Source organism: Coenobita brevimanus, chromosome 70 (assembly GCF_032717465.1).
Source record: "Coenobita brevimanus isolate Jiangsu-jjx chromosome 70, ASM3271746v2, whole genome shotgun sequence".
Classification (NCBI taxonomy): domain Eukaryota; kingdom Metazoa; phylum Arthropoda; class Malacostraca; order Decapoda; family Coenobitidae; genus Coenobita; species Coenobita brevimanus.
This window is the reverse complement of record NC_137023.1, coordinates 53,660,405-53,683,645: the sequence shown is the minus strand read 5'-3', so window position 1 is coordinate 53,683,645 and position 23,241 is coordinate 53,660,405. Positions and strand designations below refer to the sequence as shown.

The 23,241-nt window shown below is 41.0% G+C and overlaps 1 protein-coding gene across 1 annotated transcript in view; it reads left to right on the top strand.

Moving 5' to 3' along the window:
- Positions 1-23,241, top strand: part of rdgC (retinal degeneration C) — a 251,872-nt gene that overhangs the window by 216,970 nt on the left and 11,661 nt on the right. The window contains exons 2-13 of the mRNA XM_080277606.1: positions 739-866; positions 3,105-3,201; positions 5,445-5,599; positions 7,425-7,586; positions 8,157-8,323; positions 9,477-9,513; positions 11,000-11,152; positions 16,163-16,294; positions 19,036-19,221; positions 20,687-20,805; positions 21,002-21,135; positions 21,987-22,156. Of these exons, the coding sequence (XP_080133732.1) occupies positions 739-866; positions 3,105-3,201; positions 5,445-5,599; positions 7,425-7,586; positions 8,157-8,323; positions 9,477-9,513; positions 11,000-11,152; positions 16,163-16,294; positions 19,036-19,221; positions 20,687-20,805; positions 21,002-21,135; positions 21,987-22,156 (1,640 nt within the window). The remainder of the gene's footprint in view (positions 1-738; positions 867-3,104; positions 3,202-5,444; positions 5,600-7,424; positions 7,587-8,156; positions 8,324-9,476; positions 9,514-10,999; positions 11,153-16,162; positions 16,295-19,035; positions 19,222-20,686; positions 20,806-21,001; positions 21,136-21,986; positions 22,157-23,241) is intronic.

Genomic DNA, 23,241 nt, shown 5'->3' with positions numbered 1-23,241 from the left:
TACAGGGCTTAGCTCGGGGGAACTCCATTTCTCCCATTTTCTACCGAGAGGAGCTTTTTTATGCATAACTGCAGAAAATATTTATAACATCAGAAAATGTAAGTTGATCCGATCAGGTAAGCAAACGTTTTTAAATGAGGGCATGTGTTATTAAGGAATGCAGTTAGATTTGGCTAAAAGTCACGATTTTTTTTTTTTTTCCTGTTACATACCTGACAGTTTGCCTACGTTATAAACAAGCAGTTGTATCAGTTCACCTCCCTCGGCGATGGCCCTCTTTTTTTTTTTTTTTTTTTGTAACTTGAGCACTCTATTCGCGGTAGTCATCTCCCCCCTCCACCCCAATAAATCTATACTAATGTCCATATAACACGACCAGACGGTATTTCGTTGAACTCTCCACTCATTTCAGGTGTGTGGAAGTCGGCCACTACAGTACATATAGTGTTTTTATGCAGTCATACATACTGATACTATTAAGAGCTCCCTACAATGTGTACATCATAAATCATTACCTACTAAGCCAAAAGATATAAGCTGGAGTGAAACTGCTGTATCCCAGCAATAAACAAAATAACTAGTGTTAGGATGCAAGGTATTATCTGAGGAACCATTGGACTACACAGAGAAGGAAAATTTATTATACAGTACATACAGTAAGTTTCAGAAGAAACAATAAGTTGGAATATGCTTACCTTTCTTATCCATGAACCCTACCGTTTTCTTCATTTCTTGCAGCATTGAAAGCGGCCCTTCTCATCCAGCGATGGTACAGGAGGTACTGCGCCAGACTGGAAATTCGCCGCCGCTATACGTGGACCATATTCCAGTCCATAGAATATGCTGGCGAACAGGACCAGATGAAGGTGAGTTGAACAAATTAAACTTTGACGCAAAGGAAACGAAATATTCGGGTGTGTAACCAGGGCTGTATGTAGGGATTTTCCTCTTTGTCAATAATGAATCCACAGTGTTGAGATAAACTGAAAGGAGGAGGGGAAGGGAAGGAAATCAGAAAGAAGTATATAACTGTGGTTTTGTTGGGGGAGGGGATATATTTATAATAACTGATCTAAAGTACATATTCTTATCTGTGTGTTATACCCACGAGGATGGGAGAAAGGTTTCTAGGTAAATTAAAATGATGATGGTGATGATTAAAAATAAGAATATTGTTATTATTATTATTATTATTATTATTCATCCATCCATCCATCATCCATTCCTATATCGTCCCATGAGAAGCGTTGGAGCCCAGGGCTAGGCAGGTTGGTCCTGACATTTAAGATGAGTGACCAGCCTCATGCATCCCTGAGTGGCATTACGTGAGCAATAAATCCCAACCACTCCTTGGATATAAACCTACAATGGCTCAATCCAACTGGAGTGCCTTAATTACCCACTAAACCACCAGGCGCCATAATTTGGTTATATGATTACCACCCAGGGCAGTAAATGGTTTTCTGGTGTACAGGAAACCATTTGGCTTGCCACTTAAAATAGTCAACCATAGACAGAATGAAGGAAAGAATGACAGAAGAGGAAGGAAGGAAGAGAGGAAAGCGCAGATACCCAAAGCAGCACTACACTAAGTGGATGGTAAGCGCCCCCACCTACCACCAAACAATAATAATAAGCAAAACAAAAAAGAAAGCATATAAATAATAAACTTGGAATCTGATATACTTCTGACATGACGACCCTCGTCTGAAATGTACACGGAAAAGGCATAACTCCCGTAAGTTTTCTCATTAATTCATGACTCAAGCAGATATTCACTGATTTGGCGCATCAGAATGTTCTCATCTGTTGACACTTAACTGTTCCACTTCTGTACTGATGAAAATACGATAAAGGTGATCGACTTTGGTGTTTAAATTTGTTAAAAAAATAATACTGTAATAATAATAATAATAATAATAAAACTTGTCACACATTTTGCATAATTTTTTTCCCTTAATCATTTCTGACTACCTAACAGGCGATTCTTGTAGCTCAGGGAAACCTGTTGTAACAGAGTATTAATGGAGGTTATTTCTCTTCTCAACTAGGGGGAAAAAAAAAAAATTGGAGGTTAAAAACGGAATATAAAATACACCATGGCAGTGCAGTCAGTCATGGAGATTTTTTCTAATCCTTTTCCCATGAGGTGTCCCCCAAACTGATAAATAATTAACTGTCTGGGTGTAGTGAGACAGTAAGTGGTCCTCTCATTGAAGAAGTTAATCCTTTGTGCCATGGCGTACCTGGGCAGTTTATCCAGAAAAAAAAAAAAAAAAATTGTCTTATATAGGTGATTGGAAACTCTAGCAGTCCAAGAGTTAGCTGTTTCAGGCCGATGTTGTATTCTATGTCCTTCATTGCTATCACCAAACTGATATTTAGTTTTGGAGAGACATTTCGAACTGGAGAAGTAATATTCGGATCTGCCGTGGTTCATCCCATCACTACTGGAGATGTTCTAAGCTGCTAAAATTCGCCTCGAAATAGCAAAATAAAAAGTAAAGAAATGAAAGAAAATTAAAGAATAAATGATAAGAATATACGTCATAGGGTTGGGGGGAGTTAACACAGATAGTTTTAAGGACGGTGACTACTGTAATTTCCCTCAGCTGAACAAAATCGTCTTGTGGTAGTTGGAGAAGTCCAGAGAAGGCAAAAATGTCCTTGCTCTCGCCATGGACCCTCGGAGCAACTCCAGTATGCCTTTCCAGCGAACGCCATACGATTTCCTCCACCCTGGTAGAAATTTTTCAAACTAGAGGAATTCTGTGGCATTCATTAATTTTTCAGGTGCAAGACAGTTTTCCGAAATTGAACACACTTATCTGGAGATGATAAGAATATAATTGGACACAGGCCATAAGAGTGAAAGTTAAACCCTTCATTCCAGTGCAGCATTGTTGTTTTAGTCACGTTACCTCCAGACGACTTAATACTTAGGAAAGACCTCTCTTATCCTAGAGTTAATGAAGACATTATCTAACTAATCCAGTTCGGTAAGTGTCTCCGAAGCTGAAAATAACTGTGTGGTAGTAAAAAGAATAATCTAAAAGATACATTACCTGATTGAGTACACCTTTTTTTTTTTTTTCTTTCACCAGCTGTACAACTTCTTCAACGCCCTTCTGACTCACATGGGCAACGGCAAGATGACTCAGATTATGGAGGCCCTCTCTCCCCGCGCCTCGCCGTCCACAGGTCAGTCAGAGCCCAGTATTCTCCTCAACTAATAGCTTCACTCACTCCTATTACTTTTTGTTTTGTTTTTTCATTCAAATCATGGGAATTTTGTCGAAGTAGAAGGGTTAGATCATCCATTTATTACTAGAATTCCTTCCCAGATTGAAACCAGTCGTCTGGGTGTGGTAAAGATAGCATGAGAATATGCATCACAAATCTGAAGAATTAAGGAGGCTCCCTAGCATCTCGCCTGTTGCGATTTTGCATATTACTACGTATCTCTGTTTCTTAAAATTTCGTAGCACTGTTTAAAAAACATAAAAGAAAGTATTAAAGCACCATATTCTGAAATAAAAATAGATTTAAAAGTTGCAAGAATGCTTGCTGACTACACAGTAATATGACGCCAAATCACTTTCAAGACCCTAGCCTTCGCAGCGTAGTAGCTAACCTCAGCAGATGGTGAGTTATTATTTTCTTATGTTTTTCGTTTAATCCATATAATTATAAAACTAATTGAAGAGTAAAGAAATATTGTGGTGCAATATTTAAAATAAATCGCCAAGAAAGAGGTGCCAGAAAGTTCCACACCCTTGAAGAATTCGGTCCCCCAAGTCACTAAGTTTCGCGTTCCCGTCATCTTTCGAGGCCCCTTAGCACATCCTCCTTACCGAGTCAGTTTGTATACTACACGTTACATCATCTTTTATGGCACTGTGATCTCTGCAGTGTTGGCTTAGTCTGCATTAATAACACAAAAGTGAATATTATAGTGCCTTGTGTAGAAATAAGTTGAAAATGAAGTGGTGCTGTCAGCTTACGAGGATACCTAAAATTCACCTACCTTAATTTGTTAGAGAGTTTCTTCATTTTGCAGCGAAGACAGGGCGATGAAGTAAGGCAGTACATTTGTTCTTCATCCTTTCTAGAAAATTCTTCGTGACTCTCACAATACTGTAATATTAATCTCTTATTACAGTTCAGTATGCTAGATGAAGAAGTTTTAGGTAAAATATAACTGACAATAACAGCTATGTCTCTCCAGCTTATTTCTTCATAGTGACTGTTTAATAATCTCGTGTGTTACCTACTCGTTCTGTATCAAGAAGGGAATTGTATAAATAGTAAGGCGTATTATATATATATATAATTTTATTTGGAGAATCTTGTACTGTTTTTTTTAAGCTAGTTTCTCTGCATATCACACTATCATTATCCTCATTAAGAGAAGTAGCATGCAAGAGAATATTTGCATGCCCCATCCAAATTAAACCGCTTGTGAGAAGGTGCTACGAGATTCCCTCCTCTCCCCCCGTTCCTGTGTAGAGGCCAGTGAATAACGCGACCAATAGATAACAACACAGTATAATAGTAACTAAGTGAGACTTAAATGTAAGTCCGGAAAAAAGAAAGTGTTGCAAGTGGAAGCACAGTTCTTTGGAGAAATAACACTCACGTTTCTGTCAGAGCTAGTCGTGTAAACAAGACTAAGGACACTTTATGTAAGGTAGTTCATCCCTCTTACCTTGGCATAAAGTTACGTCTTTTTTTGGCTTATTTCCCGTAGCTAAATGACAGAATCTGACAGTAAAGACTATTATTACATCTGCCAGCGAAGTTATAGGAGGTTATCATCTTGTCTGTTTGTTTGTCTACACAGTGTCTCCAAAAGTTCTCTGTGAATTTGTGTAATTTTGTAGAAGGGAGGGCCATGGGCCAAGAAAGAATTGATTAAATTGGGGGGGGGGGGAGAATCTGGATACGGATCCGGAGTATCCCGTCCAATATCTGCAAAAGTTCTCAATGAATTTCAGTGACATTTTGTGGAATAGTGGGCCACTGGCCAAGGGAAAACAATATGATTAAATTTTGGGTCTGATCTGGATCTGGATATTATATATCCCGCTCAGTATCTCCAAAAGTCCTCGATGAATTTCAATAAAACTTTGCCCAAGCGTGAGCCATGGGTCAAGGAACAGGTCATGAAATGGGGGGGGGGGATCCGGATCGAATGAATTCCACGCAATATGTCCACGGATCCGGATCCGGATACTGTCTAATGTCAGTGGCATTGGCGGATGTATGCACTGTCTGAACGCTTTCTAGTTATAATTAGTGATGGTTCCCTACTGTCATAAGATATCATATTTGCTAAGTGCCAAATTTTGTTTCTTCTCCGTCCCTTGGGAAATGGGAGAAAGTGGGTTATGACGAGGATGAGTTTTGACATCCTTCCATATCCTCAGTATTTCCCTGCTCAGATGAGGAGGAGGACGAGATGAGCACCAAGAGACTACTGGATGAATCGTGGGCGGAGGAGGTGCCTGTGGAGAGCGGGTATAAAGGCCCCCACCTCACCACGCCACTCACCACAGCATCAGTCCATCTCCTGGTTGAGGCCTTCAAGAAAAAGAAGGTAAGTTCCGCATAGAGATTAGACTAGAGATACCTTAAGGAAATATACGTTTTGAAGGTGTATGAGTATCGTGTTTACTGCTTTTCTTGAGTATTCCGTCCCTGTACTATCTATACAAGCTCCTAAGTAGAAATGTCATTGATACCTTGATTGTGGGTACAGGTCCTCTCAAGATACAATGTCACGTGAGAGTGTGTAACCAGGGGTCGTATTCTTGTAAGATTAGGAGGCTTTTGGCAACTATTACTTAGTAATTTACTTTCCATATTATTCATGAGTAATGTTTTATATGTCGTGTATGTCTTTTGTTATCTAAAATGTTTCCGTAGATATTGTTTATCTATCTGTATGTCTTTCCATCTATATGTCTTTCCATGTGTCTGTCGATCAGTCTCCAGACTCCTTAATCCCCGTAAAGGATGGTCACAAACGAACTACCTTCGCGTCACACTGTCTACTGCAATCTGACTTCCCTTTCTCCAGCTCTTCCATATATACTTCACCTTATTCTTCCATCTCATCCTAATTGTGTCGCACCTCCTCCCATCCCTCCACCACATTCACATATATTCTCCTAGTCAGTCATTCATTCTCCATTCCACATGGCCAAACCGTCTCAGAGTATTTTTCCTAATTCTTAATAGTACACCTACAATAACTCCACAGCGCCCCTTCTCTTCCTCATTTGTCTTTGTCTGTCTCTCCACGTATAACTCTGCATGCTCCTCTCGGATAACTCATTTCCATTGCACCCACTCTTGACTTGTGTCCCTATGACAAGGTCCAAGCATCATTTCCATAATTTAGAGTGGTTATCGCAATACTGTAATGCATTTTTTTTTAAATTACTTCCTTGCAAGATAATACTTCCATAGTATATTCTTAAATTGGTGACGAAGAGGTGCTAGACAGCTTTCCAAACACATGAGGGTACGAGTCTCTGTGGCCCTGTGAGAGCATGATCCTTAGTAATCGTGTGTATTATTATGGTTGAATACCAAGGATCAGGGAGTAGCCATAAGGGGAGATGATGAGGGACTGCACCTATAGCTATTAAACCCATTTGAATTGCTGCACCACAAAGCTCTCTCCAAGCCAACTGTGAATTATTACACCCACCGGTTCCAGACTGGAAAGACATTGTTCATTCCTTCAGAAACACTAATATAGCAAATACGGCAGTGAGTTAGAGAGGGGTTTGTTGAAAAGATGAGTTGCTCACAGGGTCCACCAAACTTTATGGTGTCTGTATAATACCTTTTTTCACATTCCAGTGACTTACCATTTAATATGTTATTTCAGACATTTCTGCACGTATCTGACATAATTATTAGAATGCTCGTAGACGCATAGTATAATAAAAGTAAAGTTGCAAAATGCAAAATCAGAAATTCCTGGTAACAAGCTTGCTCAGCTCAAAGTAAGTTCGATAGTAGTAGTGAAGAGAAGTGAAGCAGTTAGAAAACAGTGACATAAACTTTGAACAAAGGGTTCCTTAGGAATGTATGTTAGTCTAAATGTACAGTACCATTCATCATAGTGAAATTTTCTAGCATGGAAACAAAACTGAAACCTGTACAGTGGACCCTAGAAAGAGTTCTCGCAACTAACTGTTCGTATAGAATTATAAGTGTATCATCATTATCATTCTAACTCTATTTCCCTTTAAAAAACATGGGTATGATCGACACTGACTGCATGATTAAGATAAAAGTAATCATTAAACTGGCACTTGCAGAAATAAATTGGTAAAGAAAAGGTGCTAAGGAGCTTCCTTATCTGACAAGAAAATAACTCCTTGTCTCCCCCCCCCCCCTTCGCCCAGCCGCTACACGCGCGCTACGTGTACCTGCTGCTGCGTGAGAGTGTGCGTGTGTTGAAGCAGCGGGCCACCATCACCCACGCCTCCACCGCCATCTCAGGGCAGATCACCGTCGTGGGGGACCTGCACGGCAAACTGGACGACCTCCTCACTATACTATATAAGGTTAGTTACGGTGCTGGAGTCAGATTCACAAATTTAAAATTCCTTCCACGTCCTAATATGATTCATATTTGCAGGAGAGACGAGGGGAGTATGAAATATTCCCGCTAATCTTATATCTGAAAAGAAACATAAATTTACGGGAGGAAAAGTATATTTTTTCTTATTTTATTTTAGGAAAGACAATGAAATCAGAGTGGAGGAATTTGTACTGTCTTGTTCTTTCTGCAAACGAAAATTTGGGTTATGATAGAAATTTTGTTATTGTGAGCCGTGCACCACTGATTTACAGTATTCTAGCCCATAAGAAATTAATTTCACCTAGTTTACATTACGCCAGTGAAAACCAACTTCATCTCATATTGTATTGTCTACCTCAGCACTAGCGCTATTTTGCTTATCTGCAGGGAATTATCTAAGCCTTATTCTTCATACTCATCACCTTTTCGATTAATCTAAGCTTTTTTTCTTATCGCCTCTTCGATCATTTTTAACCGTAAACTTCTTCCTTTTCACCTCCTCGATTAATCTAAGGCTAATTTTTCTTCCTTCTCACTTCTTCCTCCTCCACAGAACGGCCTACCCTCCACCGACAACCCCTATGTGTTCAACGGTGACTTCGTGGACCGCGGGCGCAAGTCGATGGAGGTGCTGCTGCTTCTGCTGGCCCTGGTGGTGGTGTTCCCAGCCGAGGTGTATCTCAACAGGGGCAACCACGAGGATATGGTCATGAATGCAAGGTGAGCATCCACGTAACACGCCAGTAATCTTTTCAGCACGGTTATTATGACATCGTCTCTCTCTCTCTCTCTCGATGATTTTATTAAATCCGGGAAGGGTTTTGTGCTGGGAGTGCTGAAGAGGACACATTTTCCATCATGTTCGTGCTATTTCTTATTTCATTCAACTCCCAAAGGGCCTCCTGTGCTAATGCAGTCTCTGTCTACCATCTCTAGTTCGAGAAGTCTTCCTCTGAACTAAAATGAATCTTTTAGATATAAGAAAAATAAAATAGCGTACGTAGACCAAGAGTGCAATGAGAAATGCGCCACGTGATGAAAAATATTAGCCTTTGTTGTACGAGGACAGAAAAGTCTCAGAAAGTAGAAAAAATTGCTCATGAAAACTGAGTACAACAGGTATGATTATATCCCGATTTCCAGAGGACCTCTTTTAATATGTGGTTAAAAATAAGCTTCCTTAACTCATTCATGACTTGGCTCCTCTGCTAAGCTGAATATGAATATCTGGGAAAAGTATGCATAAAATAATATTTTCGGCTTGATGGGTTTCTAGAATTGAAGACAATTGCAATTGGTGGATTCTCTCGTAAACTGAACAAACTGTTGAAGTATCAAGGATAAAATGCACGGTCATGAATGAAAAACGCACCTAGAGCTTGCAAGGATAAACATGGAACAAACAGTTACAGTTGTCTGAGGTACTCATAATGAGTAGGCTAGCAAGAAAAAAATAGGCATGTTCCATTCATTATATTGATGATGGATTTATATATTGCTTGCTGCTTGAACGATGAGTGAATGAGAGTTTTGTCCATTTAACTGAGCACCTGCTGGTTGTTGTTTCCTTCTGTCAGGCTTTATCTTGCCCTCTGGACTCTACTTCACCTATTCCTTAAATGGGATGGTGAATGATGACGACACATTTCTATTGCTACCTATAAAGCTGGCCTGCTAGCTTCCCCCAGATTTACCTGCACCAACTGTATAGAAATGTTTTCAATTGGAGAAACACATCCTTTAATTAGACTGAGGACTACCCGTACCTTTAGATCCTTCTCCCCCACCTCATTCTCCCCCACCTCATTCTCCCACCCAGCCCAAACACATCTCATCTCCCGCATCTTCCTGCTAACTCTCCTCTCGTTCTCAGGTACGGGTTTTGCAAGGAGGTCAGCCGCAAATACAAGGTAAGTGTGCACCTGGAAGCAGTTCAACCGTATCTCTCATAAAATGACACAAATAATTTTACAGAGACTAACATTGGACGATTTTATTAATCACAGTAAAGTCGTAACGGTGAAAGATTTAATTGAGGCAGTAGTTATCCCTTTACCTGCTACCAGCAATAGCTGGGTCTAGAGCTCAATAATCTGTTAATCCCTTCAAGTCGATGACTTATGATTTTTTAATGCCTGCCTTTAGACGATGTTATTCAGCCAAACAAGAGAAATATGCCTGTATATAGTTTGATAAAGACTCCACCATTAACCAGAACTGTCTGGAGGTAGCAAGATTTTTAAAAAAATGGAGGTCATGAAACAGTGAAACTAGTCTTTAAACATGTGGAATTTAGGGGATAGTTTTAGTAGTGATCTTCTGCTCATTATAGAGCCTCAAGAAGTAAATAAGAATCAAGATCAGCTATAGAGTAAACCTTTTAGAGCCGGGGTGCTTCTCACAATCAAATAGGATCATCTAGCAATAAGCAGAATAAAATCCATATGTATTGCAGCCATAGCCAAAATAATTAATTGCAAGAGATTAGTTAATCTTGAACCAGTTATTGCTTTTATGAAATTACACATCCACCATCGCCAGAGATACTGTATGTCCTACTCTTTCCTTGCTTTCCTTTCCAGTTCCTCGCTGTTTCCTTCTTGCCTTCGATAGTCTGTTCTCTTTTCCACTTTTTAAACGCTTTCCTCGTTCTCCATGTTTTCCACGCTTCCTAATTACGAAAGTGAGAACAACGGTGTTTCATAGATGTGCCACTGTGCACGAATCCGCACTGCCCCTGGATCCTTCGGCAGCTGTAGTAGGTGAGCTGCTTCAACTTAATTTCACTGCCAATTACTCTCATTTTCCTTGCTTTCCCTGCCAGTTCCTTACTTCCTGTTCTCTTGCCAATTCCTCGCCTTTGCTTTCCTTACCAACTTACCTAATTTTCCCTGTCAATAAGTCTACAATTTTTTGCTTTTCATGACAAATCCTTTTTTTCCTTTACTAAGTCCTCGCATTTTCCTCCCTTTCCTTGCCAGTTCCTCCCCGTATCCTTGGCAGTTCCATTTCTTTTCCTTGTCAGTTCCCCATCTTCGCCATGCTTTCATTGTCAGTTCGCAGAACTCATACGGTCCGAGGAATATGTCTTCCAGAAAAGGTGTATCACTGCATTGTACTCGATATTTTCCCCCATTTTCTTCATCATTTCATTGTATTCCATGCCAATTACTCACCTTTTCCCCACGCGACTTATTATTTAAAATTTTCCCCTTTCCTTCACCATTTTCTCACCTTTTTGTTGTCTGCTTCCCATACATTCTTTGTCAGTTCCTCGACATCCTGCCAAATCCCCATTTCCTTTTTTCCTTATCCATTCCTCACCTTTTTCCAGCCATTTCCCCACCTTCTCCGTTCCCTCCTTGTCAGTTCCTCACATTTGTATATCTCTGCCAGAATCCACACGGGCCGAGAATCCTACGGCTTCTGGAGGAGGTGTACCGCTGGCTGCCCCTCGCCACGGTCATCGACAACAAGGTGATGGTGGTGCACGGCGGCATCTCCATCGACATCGATCTCAGGTCCCTCTCAGCTATCGACAGGAGTAAGGTGCAGTATCTCTAAACTTTCTCGAGCTGTGGTGGTGTACAAGTTATGGGAGTTGTGCTTGTGCGCGTGTTAGTTTAATCCATTTCGCCAGGAAAGCTCCTTCTTGAGTTTATGAAAATGACATTAGGTTGTTGGTGAGAAGACGTAAATAGTCAAGTTATTGTTGTGAATAGATTAATGTTGTTACCAACCTTCTTCCTAGATGAGATCCTTTCTGAGTTTACAAAATATAGCCTAAGCTGTGGTGGATCTAACTCACTGTTAAAGGTGGGACAGTGTCACGCTTCCTTTACAGATTCTGATTTAATTGTGCGCATTGTTAAAGCATGTTAAAGTCGTGGTTTTAATTACATATGGAAATAATCTCGGCCTATACGAATATGAATAATCAACTTGAGTAATCTATATGGATTCCTGTTAAATGTGGATGAAAATTTTAATAAACAGTCTGACGGCCCTCGTAAATTTCGTCAAAGAAGTGGGATACTAAGTTGTGGTTAGCAGCAAAAAGGGTATGGGGTTGAAAAATACTGCAGTGACAGGCAGCAGTGTAAATCGTTACGTCTCTCCATGAATTACGTGCGTTACCACATGTGCCCCTACCATAAACTGGAAATAATATACCACTAATAGAGGGACTCGTTTCTATCTCATAAAAATAATTCACGAAAAAATTTGTAAAGATCACGTGTTTATTTTTTTATGCAAGGAAGAAGGAACCAAAGGCTGGAGCCAGCAAATTATTCCTTCCAGGGGAAAAAAAAAAAAGAAGCCAAATTCAAGATCCTATCATTTTGAGATGTCTGGACACACTGTGTTTGATAGACTGTTGATCATAGGCAGAAGGAAATACAGACGGAGGGAGATAGTTCCAGAGTTGACCCGTTGCAGACTTGAAGAACTGTGAGTAACGGTTAACTCTTGCATCAGAGAGTTGGAGAGAAAAGGGATGAGAGTTTGTCGCTAGACGGGTGCTACGCGCCCACCTTAGTGGTGGAGGGATGCAAGCAGACAGTTCAGAGGACCAGTGACCATTGAAGTAGCGAAAGAAAAGAGATTAACACGCAACAGTGCAGTGAGGAGACAGAGGTTGCAGGGAGCCAGTAAGAGGAGGAAAGTTAATGGGATAAAAAGCCTTCAACTCCACCATGCTGAGAAGAGCTGTATGTAGGGAGCCTCCTCACACGTGAGAGCTGTACTCTACAGTACACAGGGGCGAATAAAATTCCTGTATAAAGTCAGCAACTGTGCGGGGGTAAGGAAGGCACGGAGTCGACTTGGCACACCTAATCCCTTGGAAGCAGATTTTACAAGATAGGTAATGTGTTGTTTCATAGCTAAATCTCGAGAGAACGAAACTCCAAGTATGTTTAAAGACGATCCAGGACTGAGTTGGATATTGTTAGAAATGAAAGGATACACCTGCGGAAGAGTTTGTCGGGTTGATAGATATAAGAACTGAGGTTTTGATGCATTAAAAACAAGATATCTTTTACCCCAATCCGAGATATCAGCCAAGTCAAACATTAGGTGTGCCAAAATCCCATCCCTTGTCTGTTGAAGTAACTGAAATGGACGTTGCCGGAAGGGAATGGAAAGGTGAAGTTTGGAGTCATCAGCGTACGAGTGGATAGGGTTAGATGTACAACTTAGATCATCGAAAAATTAAAGGAAGAGTTAGTGATAGGACAGAGCCCTGAGGAGCACCACTATTGGTATGGCCGTTTACAACAGCAGTTGTAAAATGACCTGAAAGGAAGCTAGAGATGAAGGCACAGACAGAAGTTTAGAAACTGTAAGAGGGCAGTTTGGAAATTAAAGATTTATGCCACACTCGATCGAAAGTCTTTGAGATGTCAAGCGCAGTGGCAAAACTTTCGCCAAAGTCCCGAAAGAAGAGTGACCAGGAGTCTGAAAGGTAGGTGAGGAAATCGCCAGTGGAGCGTCCATGGCAGAACCTATACCGACGATCAGAAAGAAGGTTGTGATAGGAAAGATGCTTTAAAGAAATTTTTGTGACGAATAGACTCGAAAACTTTTGAAATACAAGATGTTAAAGAAATTGAGCGATAGAGGGATGGGAATGGTCACCCTTCTTTGAGCCAGGTTGAATGAGAGCAAACTTAGAGCAAGAAGGAAAAGTACAGTAAAAGTTGATAGAGAAAGGCAAAGGAGTTTACCTAGGCAGGGTGTAAGCACAGAAGCACAGTTCTTGAGGACAACAGGAGGGACCCCATCAGGTCTATATGCCTTGCTGGTATTGAGGCCAGTGATGGCAGAAAATACATCAAAAGAAGAAACTTTAATGTCAGCCATGAGGAAGTCAGGGGGGGGGGGAAGTGAAGGAGGAACAGCACAGGAGTTGTCGAAGGTGGAACTGGAGGAGAGAGTTTGCGAGAAGAGTTCTGCTTTATCATTAGAAGAAATAGCTACACAGCCATCAGAGTGGAAAAGAGGAGAGAAGGATGATGTGGTAATGTTGTTAAGCTTTTGGCAAGATGCCAGATGGAGCGGAATGAATTTGAGTTAGAGAGTTCAGAGCACTTAGTAAGATTGAAATTCTTCTCAGCAGAGCGAAGAACAGACTTAGCATGATTCAGAGCAGAAACTTGTAAAATATGAGATTCATGGGCGAGTTAGCTCCGGTACCTTTTGTAGGCCTTATCCTTGTTGTGGACAGCATTAGAAAAAGCGTGATTGATCCTTTGTTTTTTTTTTTCATTAGTCTCATGATATGAGAAAAGAGTGTGTGCATCCATGCCCGAGAGAATAACCTCCGTAATACGCCGGGCACACTCGGATGGCTGTCGACCATAGAAGCAATAATCATTCCAGGGAAAATATAAAAAAAAAAGTACTGCCTGAGGGCCTCCTAATCAGCAGCTCTGAATGGGCCGCCGCTTCCTGGGAGGGTCTACGGGCGTTACTGGAGTGATACTACAGGTTAAGGTAATATGTTTGTGATTGGAGGAGCCCAGTGAAGAATAAAGATTAACAGTGTAAGCAGAAGTATTAGAGGTAAGGAAGACGTCAGGTATTTTGGAACTCTCTCCAAAGCGGTCAGGGATACGAGTAGGGTGCCATACAAGCTGCTCTAGGTCATTAAGGATAGAAAAATGTAGGCTTGTTCACCAGGTAGATCAGTGAAAGGAGAGGAGTGCCAAAGGTGGGGGTGAACATTGGAATCTCGTAGAATGGAGATTTCAAGGAAAGTAGAAATTGATATAATGTGTTCCATCTTAAAAGTAAAATAGTCGAAGAATTTTTCATTGTCAGTAGGATTATGGGTTAAGCAAACAGCCCATATATGTAGTCAGAGAATGACAGAAAGTCAAAGCCAGAGAGTAGAGAATATTCAGAAGATTCAAGTTTAGGAACACGAGAGCAAGATATGGTGTTGCGTACATAATTATACACAACAGCCACCTATGGCTTTGAAATTAGTATAAAGTATGAGGATACAGAGAAGGGTTTGCTATCAGGCGCCTCAGACAGTTCAGTCTCGCTGAAGAATAGAAAGTGAGACTTGGAGGAGGAGAGGTGGTGTTCGGCAGAGAGAAAGTTAAAAGAAAGACCGCGAAATGTTGCAGAAATGTGAGTCAGACAGTGGTTCCAGCCATCTCGCTTGGTCGTCACTGGGAGAGGGACGGATGGTGGAGCTTTTATGGTCCCTCCTACCCCAGGGTACTCTGAAGCTTTGTGTAAAGATGCCATTTTTGGTTTTTGTTCAAATTTTGATTACGAAGTGTAGTTTGTAATGTGCATGTAGTTTGGCGTTGACAGTTAGAGGAACTTGTATTATAGAGCATGCTGGCCTACTCTGTGTTGCTGAATCACTGAAAAAGTTCAGCAAAAGGGTGGTCGGAAGCTAGTCCCGAGGGTTGATGAAACGGAAACTTCAGCTCTCCCTGTCGTGAGCTTTCCATCTACCTTTGGAGTACCGCCCCGCTAGGCTTGTGCTGCATGTGCAAATACAATAGTCTAATTTAATGTCTTTCTTAAATTATCTAATATTTCTGTCCCCATGTATGTATTGCTATGTTTAATATATGAAAGTTTTGAAAGCTGTCTGTATACCGCACAAAGGCCCTCTCCACCTTTTTTTTTGGCAATAGGTATTTGAGTAGCCGGAAAAAGAATAAAAATGTTGTTAATGAGTTCAAATGACTGAGAAGACATTATTATGTATATACGTAAGACTTCCCAAATGTAATGCTGACCTATAAAACACTTGCAGGCACTAAAGGGTGTTGTGCATGCTGAGCATTATGTGACAGGAACGTTTGACCTTGCATTCCCTTCATATTACATGGGGAAAACCATGACTTTATTCTCCATCCGACACAGTGCATGCAGAGAGCGATGACGTGCGCCTTGTGCAGACATAGAAGCAAGTATCCTCCCCAAATTTGACGAATACAAAGCAGAAATCGAACCTAAAACGTGAACGGGCAGAGATAGGGTTTTCCGTTATATTTCACCAGTTTCTTTGACTATACTTCTCTCCCTACACAGAACATAAAGAAAACTATGAAATGTAATCTTATACTCACCTTACAGTACGTAAAGAGAACTATGAAGTGTGATCTTGTATCCCCAAATTACATGCAGTGAACTGTGAAGTGCTCCCTTGTTCTTCCCTCGAAATACAGAACATAAAGAGAACGACAATGTAAATCCCTGCACGCCCCCCAAAATCCTTTTATACAGTATATAAAATGATCTCTGACGTGTGCACTTGTATTCCCTTTCACGGCACAACCGAGAGAAAACCCCTTCTAATATTTCGCCTCCTTTACTTCCCATATCTCTCTGCTCGCTAAATACTTCTAAGCTGAGAGAGACGTGGTATATTTCTCAGGCCATACATGATTTCCTTTCATAAAATCTGTCAGAATGTGTGTGACATTTTCGAAGTGTTAGGTGGACGCAATAGAATATAATGCTAACTTGCATCTCTGACTTTACAGAAAGATGATCGTGACATTTTTCTTTGTTCTCCCTCCATAGTACATGAGTGTGTTGAGGGCGCCACCAGCCCGACTGGATGATGACTCATCTTCTAATGAGGATAACTGTGACGAAGAGCACGACGCCTGTAGAGAAGTCAGATATCTCTCGGCATCCTACGAGTGGAAGCAGGTTAGTTACAAAGAAAATAATCATGTCGGTCACATAGCCTCCAAGTCATTCACAGAGCCTTCAAGACTGTCACAGAGCCTTCAGTTTTGTTACATAATCAGTCGGTCACAGAGCCTTCATGTCAGTAATAAAATCTTCAGGTTAGCCACACACCCTTCATTCTGTCATAGAGCTTCATTCAGCCGCACAGCCATCCTATCAGTCAAAGTGAAGGCCTTCAATGATTAGTTTAGCAGAAACTCTTTCGAATTTAACATATCTTCGAGACATTGTAAAACAACAGTTGACCACGACTGAACGTGTAGAATGACTATTATGTTTTTGTTAGGTGAAACAATAAGAAACTAGGAGGAACACTCTCGGAGCCCAACACCCGCACCGTACAGTTGGTCTAAGTGCCCAATATTTGACTTTGTCCAGAGACCTTGACAACGCCTAGTTTCTCTTGAAATCGAAATACATCATTCTTGCGTGATTATTGATATTTCCGCCATCTTTGGTCCAAATCTGTGAGATCAAAACTCTTTTAATTGGCATTGCCCCGTGGCCTTGACCTTTGAGCAATTGTTCTCAAAATGGAATCTCTTCATTGTTGAGAGGAACTTCAGCGTTCCACCAAGTCTTATTCAGATAGACACAAAGATGTTTGGGTTATATGGTCGAACACTTCAACTTGCCCTGTGGCCATGACCTAGGACGAACTGTTCTCAAATTGGATCACTTCTTCCTTGCTTTGCCCTAAACCCTCCTACAAATATTGACAAAAAAAAGTTTTGGTTTATCTTGTCGTGTGACTTTGGTCTTTGAATGTTCCAAAAATGTATAAGGCAGCCTCTGGTTTGACCTTAAACACTGCCGCCAAGTTTGGCCCAAATCAGACCAAAGGTGCTTTGGTAATTTTGTTCATACAAAGACACACATGGGTGAAATTTTGGCCTTGCCATGGGACATGACCATTTACAATTTGTACTTAGAACCGAATAACTTTGTTCTTGAATGAAGCTCAGTTTTTCCGTCACGTTTAGTCTAAATTGGAACAAGGTTGTTTGAGTTGAGCAGGCCCTGTGGCCTTGGCCGCTGACCTTTTCTTGTGACTTTCAGCCTTGATTTATTATTCTCAAAATCTAATTTCTTTTCCCGTGCGTCACCCTGAACCCATCCACAATGCTTGGTCTAAACCAGATAAAGCTGTTTTATCATGGCATGCGACCTCAACGTTCAAAACACACACACACACACACACACACACACACACACACACACACACACACACACACACACACACACACACACACACACACACACACAACCACGAAATAGCAGACACACGTCGAGCAAAAAATAATGTCCGCCTTGCTATCGTGTGTGCGGGTGTAAGAAAATCTGTGATGCACTTTCGTTGCAGTAAACTTGTGTGATCAAGTGTTAATAATATGTTAGCTCAAAACTGGAGCTTGCTTTGTCTCTGATGTCTCAGTATGCAGTTTGTGTTCTAAATTTACTCTTCATTAATCCTTAAAGTTAATTTACCTTAGTGGAGGAGTATGTTCTGGTAAATACTGAATGACATAAGTGATCCAGTCATTAGAATGCCCCCTTTTCCTACTCAAGGATGGGGTGAGGTAGAAATGTTCTTAGGACGATGAATGTAAATTGTTGGCTGATTAAAGTTGCTAAACGTATGCCAGCATTAAGGGTAGGCTACTCAATTGTTCGATTCATTTATTCATATCATTATCCCTGGTGGAAAGCGGTGGTGACCATCATCCACACATTTGATATAGTGCTGCCTACTTCTTCCTTAATCTTTATCATTTTAGCTCTGCTCCTGACCTCCTTTCTTCTTGTTTCTCCCTTTTCTTCCAGTCACTTTTTATTACTTTTTTTTCCACTTCAGGCGACTCTAAACTAAGTGACAAGCCTAACGGTTTCTCGTAACTCAAGGACCTATGTACAGCGCTGGGTGGTAACCATATACCGGATGACAAAATGATGTGGAGCCTATTAAGGTGTACCTCCGTTAACTGGGTAGAGAGACACAAATGCGGCGCCGATCCAAGAAAAAAACGTCCACACTTCCCTGCGTCTCGCTGTGGCGCGGCGCTGTCTTCTGCAAGGGAACATCGGTTCACTGCCCTGCAGGGGCTATTGTTTTCCTGCAGTTAATTGGCCTGCTCACCCAAACAGCTTAAGGTTACACAACAACAAAAACGACCAAAACGGCTTCATTTACCGTTTCAACCAGTTTTATTTATTTATTTATTTATTTTTTATCCTTGTTACTACCAGGCAAGTCTATACAACATGGGGATGACTTCTGAATCGGAGGAGTTTAATACATGCTCGGTTAACAGCTTAACCGTTAGGGTAGATTTTGAAATGAAATAAAATCGTCTGGAGGTAGCAAGAATAAATTCAGTCATTACGTGTAAATTTTCGTTAGTGTTTCTTTTGACGCCCGATAGCCCAGTGGGTTAAAGACCTGTAAATGTAATTAGAGCCCTAAAGGTTTGCACCCGAGGAATGACTGGGATTTATTGCTCAGTAATATCAGTCATGAGCAAGCGACTGGTCGCTATCCTTAATTATCTGAACCGAATAACATAGTCCCTGGTCAGTACACTCCTGATGGGTCACTGAAGGAAGGGGTGAAAGAATTATGTCATCGCTGCGAAGGGACTGTAAAAAAATCATTCTTTTTCATCATTATTCAGCCTCTGATTTCCATTCCCCTTCATCAGGTGCTGGACTTGCTGTGGAGTGACCCCCAGAATCACATGGGGTGCCGTCCCAACTCGTTCAGAGGCGGCGGCAGCTACTACGGCCCAGACATCACGAGGGACTTCCTGGAAAAACACGGCCTCACCCTCCTCATCCGATCCCACGAGTGTAAACCAGAGGGATACGAGTTCTGCCATGACAAGAGGGTACTGTATACTCGTATTTCTGAAAGTACTTTCATAGTGGATGCAAAAAGTCCATTAGATATATTTTCCCTAGTGCCTTGGATATGCTGGACAGAGTATCCTAGGAGAAGTTGTCACACTACCAAACCCAAAGCTGTGACTGTGAGAATACCTATGCTGTGCTAGTGAGACATCTTTATAAGCAGTAATGAGAACATCCTTAACTTAGTATTGGGAGTCATCTTAAAGCTAGTTGTGGTTGCGATAGTTACGTTAGATGTAAGTGAGAGTACCTTAGTTGTGTTAGAGTGTATGGAGAACAGTTAGCAAAGAAACATTAATCATTGTTGTGAGAGTTTCTTAGTGGTGGTTGTGCGAGTACCTTAGTGGTGGTTGTGGGAGTACCTTAGTGGTGGTTGTGAGAGTATCTGGTTGTGAGAGTACCTTAGTGGTGGTTGTGAAATTACCTTAGTGGTGGTTGTGAAATTACCTTAGTGGTGGTTGTGAAAGTCCCTTAGTGGTGGTTGTGAAAGTATCTCAGTGGTGGTTGTGAAAGTATCTCAGTGGTGGTTGTGAGAGTGTCTTGGTGGTGGTTGTATGAGTACTTTAGAGATGATCAATTAATATAATTTACATGACTTTCTTCTAGTAGGTTGTCATAAAATTTTGGAAGCTCTTACAAAATATGAGAGCGATGGAAAACTCAATACAATTCTTGGCATTTGCGAATCGTAATTAATCCCTGTGGTTATGCTTATCACCAACTAAAGTCTCGGCAACAGGTTAAATTGAGCTACCACCACCACCACTACTGTCATCCACTTTCACACTCCTCTGTCCATATTCACTAAGGAGGCATGCTAGTATTTCCTCCATTGCAAGTAACTGGTAATATTGCTGCTTAATATTCCTTTTATAATTTTTTTTTTTCGTTCGTATCAACAGATCGATTTTTTTTTTTTCAGTAATACATTCTTGCTCTTAACAAGTAAAAGGGAGTGGCACTTGAAAGCCCAAGAAAACAACCACATACACCCACGTTCATCCTCTCAACACTCTTATGTAACAGTCACTCACACACACACACACACACACACACACACACACACACACACACACACACACACACACACACACACACACACACACACACACACTCACACACACTCACACACACACACACACACACACACACACACACACACACACAAAGCTAAATGTCCCCGCTACTACTGAATCATTCTTTACACGCTTCTCCATCACGACTACTCTTGGATCAATGTTTACAAACGTTCTGTGTCTTAAGATGCATATAAGATTGCCTATTTAATCTTCTGTCGTCACTCATGTACCGTTCATACATTTTACAACCAAACCAAAGTGAATACAAAAGTGGAAATGCAAGAAAATCAGAACTCGGAAGCATATCTTTTTATTTTCCAAATTGGTTGAGATTCTGGATAAACACGATCCTTGTTTCTTGCAGTGCCTGACCATCTTCTCTGCGTCCAACTACTACGAGTCTGGCAGCAACCGAGGCGCCTACGTGAAGCTGCAGGGGCCGAGCCTCCAGCCACACTTTGTACAGTACACCGCAGACCTCAGGTGCGTCTCGTACAAGTGAATAAAATTTTCTGGGGATGGCAATATTAAGACAAATTAGTCACTATATAAATCAACAAGTTAACGGAAATTGTTTTTTATCCCTTCACTAAGAAAGCCTTTTACCGAATTGAATATATTTTATGTAGGTTAGCAAGAATTGAACACGTTAGTACTAAATGAATTCAAATCTTTGCAGAACAAGAAAGCTGACCATACGTGAGCGAGTGGGCCGCATGGAGACGTCAGCCTTTAGGGACCTGCGGGGGCAGATGCTTGCTTCAAGGTCCAAGCTAATCAGCGCATTCCAGAAAAGGGACACGGACCTCACGGGTGAGGAGACCTCATCAATTGGTAATGTAGGCCACTGTTCCCCCAAAGCTGCCCTTTTGTTCACAAGTTCAGTAACAGACAGACAACTGATAGACGCGACAGGCAGGCACGTATGTTCTCTGTCTACAGCACAGTCTGCAATCTATAGAAAAATGAAGGGAAAATCGATTAAAAAAATAATTAATGCATACCTTCTTGAATAACTGTATGACTATCCATGTGGACAAGACGCTAAGATTCTGTTCTGTTACAAATCACACAGAGCAGGTTCCCAAAATGCTGATTACTGGAAATAAAGGAGGCAGGTCAGGGAGGGCGAGCCTCAGCAGATATTTGCAGCTGAATGTTTTATGGTCTGATCAGAGGCATAATTCTAATCTTAAGTAATGTGCGAATGCACTCTGTTGAACTGAAGGACGAGGATATTGCATTTGCCTTCTTGAGGAGATTGTGTCATTTTGAAATTACATCTAGTAGTTGGAATGGGAAGCTATAACTCATACCTGACGCATTTGAATATATATATATATGGCATGGGAGATAAGTTTTTGAAATGAAAAATTCTTTGTGACACACTTTGGTGTACTGTACATGCGTAAGTCCTTCTTGGATGAGTGTGTTAGTTCTGTTTTACAGCAAATAATTCAGAGCGCTATATGCTACTCCAACTTACAATCTCACTGTGACAACAAATACAGTAACAGTACACAATTTCTAGATATATTAATCACCTCTGCATTATCTAATGAATTTTCGGTGTGATATTATATACTGGAAATTGTGCTCGGAATATGACACAGCTCAGGATGGGCGACTATATTTCTGTTGCCCGACTCCCGCGTATTCCTCAGGTTACATCAGCGTGAGTGACTGGGTGGAGGTGATGGAGCAGGAGTGTCACCTCAACCTGCCGTGGCGGGTGCTCAAGGACAAGCTGGTCACCCTCCACCCCACCACGGGACAAGTCAACTACCTCAGCTCTTTCAGTGACGAACCATTCAAGAAGGATCTCGTCGTTAAGGTAGAGGCTCGTTCTGGAATAATATCCTTGTACCGAAATAGCTGTGCAAGACAACATCTTCCACAGATTACTGATGTCAGTGAATGTCACTTGATACAGATAACAAATAATAAGACCAAATACTCGTATATACTCACTGTTTAATAGAACGAAAAGTTGCTTTAATCTGCTCCACTCATGTGTAATCCAAATAAGTGGCTCTGTTTTTAAATAATGGAAGGCGAATTCGTATCATTTTTGTTACTTTTGTATTATCCTTTACCTTTCTAAGTATGACATCAGCACTTACGTGAATCTCAGAGACCAAAGAGAGTATTAAAATTTTTTTCAAACTTCTGACTTCGTAGCGCACTGTTACTGGCACCAGTAATTTGTATGGCATAATTATGGAAAAATGTCAGTCATTTTTCTATAAGGAAACGCAGTAACAACTAAGCTAAAATAAGAAATAATGCGTTGTTCATGGTTCTCATTCTTATGCCTTCCTGTTTCAAGGTGTGGATCCCACTCATGCTATTTACCGTATGTATATGTGAGAAATAGGATTATGATGATGATGTAAAGAGGGAAGCCTTTGTACAGTGACTCGGACTTGCATGGAGGGAATACATATGGTCAGTGTATAACAATGCCCCTCATTTCATCCAGCCCTCTTAAGGAAAATGTAATAGTTTGATGCAGTGCCTTTAGGCATTAATCATTCTGAATGCAGATGACTTTTTTCTTATATTATTCTTGATTTATTCTTTCTTCTTTAAGGAAAGTTTTCGAACTGAAAAAGTTAGATAGCCCCATTAACTCCTTCACCGCAAGACGTCTGTCCTAAGTTATATAAAGTCGTTTAGTATTAGTCATTATAAAATTAATACGTCACCCTATTGAATGGGTTAATAGTATCCAGTGGGTGCTGAAATCCATCGGCTTTAGCACGGCGTTAATGTCACGGCCACTCCTAAACACTGAATGTCCATCTTCTCGAATCCAGCCACACTAAATTTCACCAGTTTAACTAAGATTCGGTCATTCTTTGGTGAGTTAATACAAGGGCGAGGAGGAACGCGGGAGGACATGGGAGGAGGCCGGGA